This window comes from Chenopodium album, chromosome 11 (genome assembly GCF_948465745.1).
Source record: "Chenopodium album chromosome 11, dcCheAlbu1.1, whole genome shotgun sequence".
Classification (NCBI taxonomy): Eukaryota; Viridiplantae; Streptophyta; class Magnoliopsida; order Caryophyllales; family Amaranthaceae; genus Chenopodium; species Chenopodium album.
The window spans coordinates 38239207-38242678 of NC_137844.1; the positions used below are offsets into that span (position 1 = coordinate 38239207).

Here is a 3472-nt window from a genome sequence, read left to right on the forward strand (position 1 = left end):
GGTCGGGTTGGTCTTTGTTTGAAGGATGGTGTTGATCCTTTGGTGACAGATTTGGAGAAGGCCTTTGACAAGAAGTGGTATCATAGGTTTTTCTTTGTAAGGATTGATTCTTTATGTGAAGGCATTGACTTCCTGATTGACACTGTTGAGGCCGAAGGTATTTTAATTTTTGTTTCTTTGTATTGCTTTCCTTCTTTGTTGATTTGGGCTTATCTGTGTGGTATTTGTAGTGAGCAAGTTGAAGCAGCGTGCCCAGTCTCAATCTTTGATTGACCAGTTGTACGAGTTGAGTGCAGACGAAAGGTCTTTTATTAAGTTAACTCAGCCTGAAGCAGTCGTACAGATTGAGAACTTGGACGACTCTGAGTCTGACAAAGAAATTGCCCCTGCCATGTCTCAAGGTTTGTTGTTTTTCTTTTGTGTGTATTTGGTGGACTGTTGTTGCCTTGTTTGTGTGTTGGTTGCCTTATTGCTTTTTGTATCCTTTGTAGTCTTGTGCTGCCTTGTTGAATTTGTTTTTCTTTTGCTTGCTATATAGCTTGCTCTAAGGTTGGTGAAGATGTTCTTGAGAAGGGACATGTGCTGAAGAAGGCTCCCTTTACCTCCTCCACCTCGTTCTTCTGGTTTCAAAAGGAAGTTCGAAGTGCCTGTTGATTTTTATGCTATGACCTTTTCCTATGAGGCTTTGGCTCCTCACACAGAAAGTTTGTTATTTCCTTCCTTTAAGGAACGTCAATCCACGCATACTTTTACTGACCTTACTCAGGAAGCTGTTGTGCAATCCTTCCAGTTATGGTATACTCCCTTAAAAAATTTATAAAACAATGATGAAGGATTACTTGATCTTTACTGATGTGGTTCTTTGCTTGTCCAGAGTCTGCGATCATGCTTGGGCGTGTTGAGTAAGGTGTCAGGGTTTACCAAGACCTTTGATGCCATGAAGAAGGAGCGTGACACTCTTATTGAAAGTACAAGGCGACCTTTGAAGCTCTGAAGGGTGAAAGGACTAAGCACAAGGAATGTCGTGCTGAACTTGACGGGTTGAAAGGTACTCTGAAGGCTGCTGCAAATGAGTCTCTTGACATGGCAAGCTATTATTTTGGGAAGGCTCATCTAGAGATGATGGAGGAGTATCAGCAGGAAAAGCATGAAGCGTAAGACTATGCTATTGAGAAGGCTGCTTTTGCGTCTTCTTTTCCAAAAGGAGTTTTATAGGATAGCTCCTGCTGAGCTATCACCAGGCTCCCAGACTGGCCCCCGGGGTGCGCACTCACTGCTAGAAGGATAGCCGAAGGGGCTCCTCAGCCCGATAGAGTCAGCCCACAGGCTGACCAAGTATAACTCTCCACAAAGGAGATCGTACGCCTATAAATAGAGGGCAAAGTACAACGGAAAAGAGGTTAGACACACAAGTTATACTACTCTCTCTATCTCGCTAAGTACACTTTCTCTCTCTGAACACATTCTAACTTAAGCATCGGATGGGGGTTCCTCAAGCCACCCCCGAGGGTAGTTCACGTGTGCTACCTTGTGGAGGTCGTTGACGAGACCCAGCTCGTGCTAGCAGAACCCTTGGATTCACACCTAGAACAATTGACGCTAGAAGGAGGGGTCGGATCATCTAACCTGAGGTGCACAAGCTGAGCAAGGGACTAGTTGACAGACCGCCATGGCCAGAGAGGAAGCTATATAGACATCAGTCTCTAAGATCAGCGAAGCTAACCAAACACCACAAAAAATAGCGTCAATAACCCTCGATCTAAAAGGATCAACCGAAAAACCCAAATCCAATATATCCCAAAAAATCTAATCCCGCCGAATCGGCGTCTGCTGCAACCAAAGCGGCGGCGAAGCCAGTAGATCCGATATGGTCTAGTTCTTCTTTTAAGTTCGGAATGCCACCAACAGGCGCGAATAATGAACCCATCATTTCAACACTAGTAACCCAGAAACAGCAGTCCGTCAATATACCAGCCATTCTGCAAAACTTCTCTAAGTGTAGTAAAGAGCAATTAGCAGCTATGACAGCAGTCCTTACCAACTTCGATAAAGTAACAGGCTCCTCGCCAATAGCTACAGCTACAGAGTCAGCCGCGAAGAAGGCGACACCTATAACTCTCACCCCGAAGCAGGCAGAGTTGGTCCAGCTGAGGAAGAAGGTGCTAGAACTAGAAGCTCGAAACTTGAATCGGGAGTAGAGCGTAGATGAGGCAGCCCAAGAAAAGGGAAGCCCGGAGGCTCGAGTTGCTCGTAGCAAGTCACCAACCTCTGAGCGAAGACCAAGTTTGGAAAGGGGAAGCGAGCACAAATCCAGGTTATTCTAGATGATTCCCCATTTTGCAGGGAGATTTTGGAGGAGCCGATGGAGAAAATAAAGATGCCCAACTGTAAGTACAATGGAACTACAACACCTAAGAATCACGCTTTGGCGTTTGAGAATCACATGGTACTGTACATCATGACAGACTCAGTCTGGTGTAAGGCATTCCCACTGATCTTGGAAGGGCTGGTGGCTGAGTGGTACGGAGCCATCTCAAAAGGATTCGTTTACTCGTATAATCAGCTGAAGAGAATGTTCATGGAGCACTTTGTCACCCTGGTGGATCGTACAAAAATGACCACCGAGATGATGTCACTGGTGCAAGGAAAAGATGAGCCCCTAAGAGAGTTCATCACCAGATTCAACAAGGAAGTAACAACCATCCCAAACATGAGCCAGGAGGTAGCGCTGCTAGCAATGCGGAGCGGATTGTTGTCGGGCTCACTATTCAGAGCGTATATGGGACGAACGAGTCTTAAAACACTGGCTGAAGCGCTGGGAAAAGCGCACAAGTTCATAAAAGCAGATAAGACCAATAGGGCAATGTTGAGCAGAAAAGCACCAAGCGACCCAGTAAAGCGAGCTGAAGTCACCCAGGCAGAGAACACAGCCAGGGTGGATCAGCCCAACAGAGCTGAACAAGGTTGCAGGGATGCAGGTAGGGCGTTTGGAGTGAGAAGATCAGACCAGAAACGAGGAGACATACCTAGGTTGTTTGACCAATACACTCCACTCACTTATTCGAGGTCCCATATCTTCAGCGTGAATAAAGCTGACGATAAATGGCAGAGACCACCCAGAATGGTGAATAGAAATCGTGATCCAAGCAAGTGGTGTGACTTCCACAAGGATCACGGACACACCACTGATGAATGCACACACTTGAAAGACAACATAGAGGACTTAGTCCAGCGAGGATACCTGAACTAGTTCAAGCAACATTCTGATTCCTCCAGGAGAAGAGAAGATGACAGGTTTGGCCATGATCGCGGGGGGAGGGGGTCACAGAGGCCCGGCCGAGGGTAGAGAGTGAGACAGTAAACCAGAGGGCATGGTGTATGTAATCAATGGTGGACCAGTGGTGAAGCTATGAACAGAGCAAGGGCTGACTTGCGAGCAAGGATCCACCAAATAAATTACAATGAGAAGCAA

The 3472-nt window shown here is 46.4% G+C and overlaps 1 protein-coding gene across 1 annotated transcript; it reads left to right on the forward strand.

Moving 5' to 3' along the window:
• The first annotated feature begins 2021 nt into the window (after window positions 1–2021).
• On the forward strand, window positions 2022–3250 carry LOC145566587 (uncharacterized). The gene is made up of 2 exons (XM_081625959.1): window positions 2022–2194; window positions 2344–3250. Exons 1-2 carry the CDS (start codon window positions 2022–2024, stop codon window positions 3248–3250), a joined length of 1080 nt encoding a protein of 359 aa, XP_081482085.1.
• Window positions 3251–3472: the final 222 nt, after the last annotated feature.

What these genes read in the sequence shown, in the direction of transcription:
- LOC145566587 (XM_081625959.1), top strand. Translation starts at nt 2,022, where the DNA reads ATGACAGCAGTCCTTACCAACTTCGATAAAGTAACAGGCTCCTCGCCA. An exon ending in GCTCGAAACTTGAATCGGGA is followed by an intron (nt 2,195 to 2,343) that starts GTAGAGCGTAGA and finishes CCCATTTTGCAG; the next exon opens with GGAGATTTTGGAGGAGCCGA.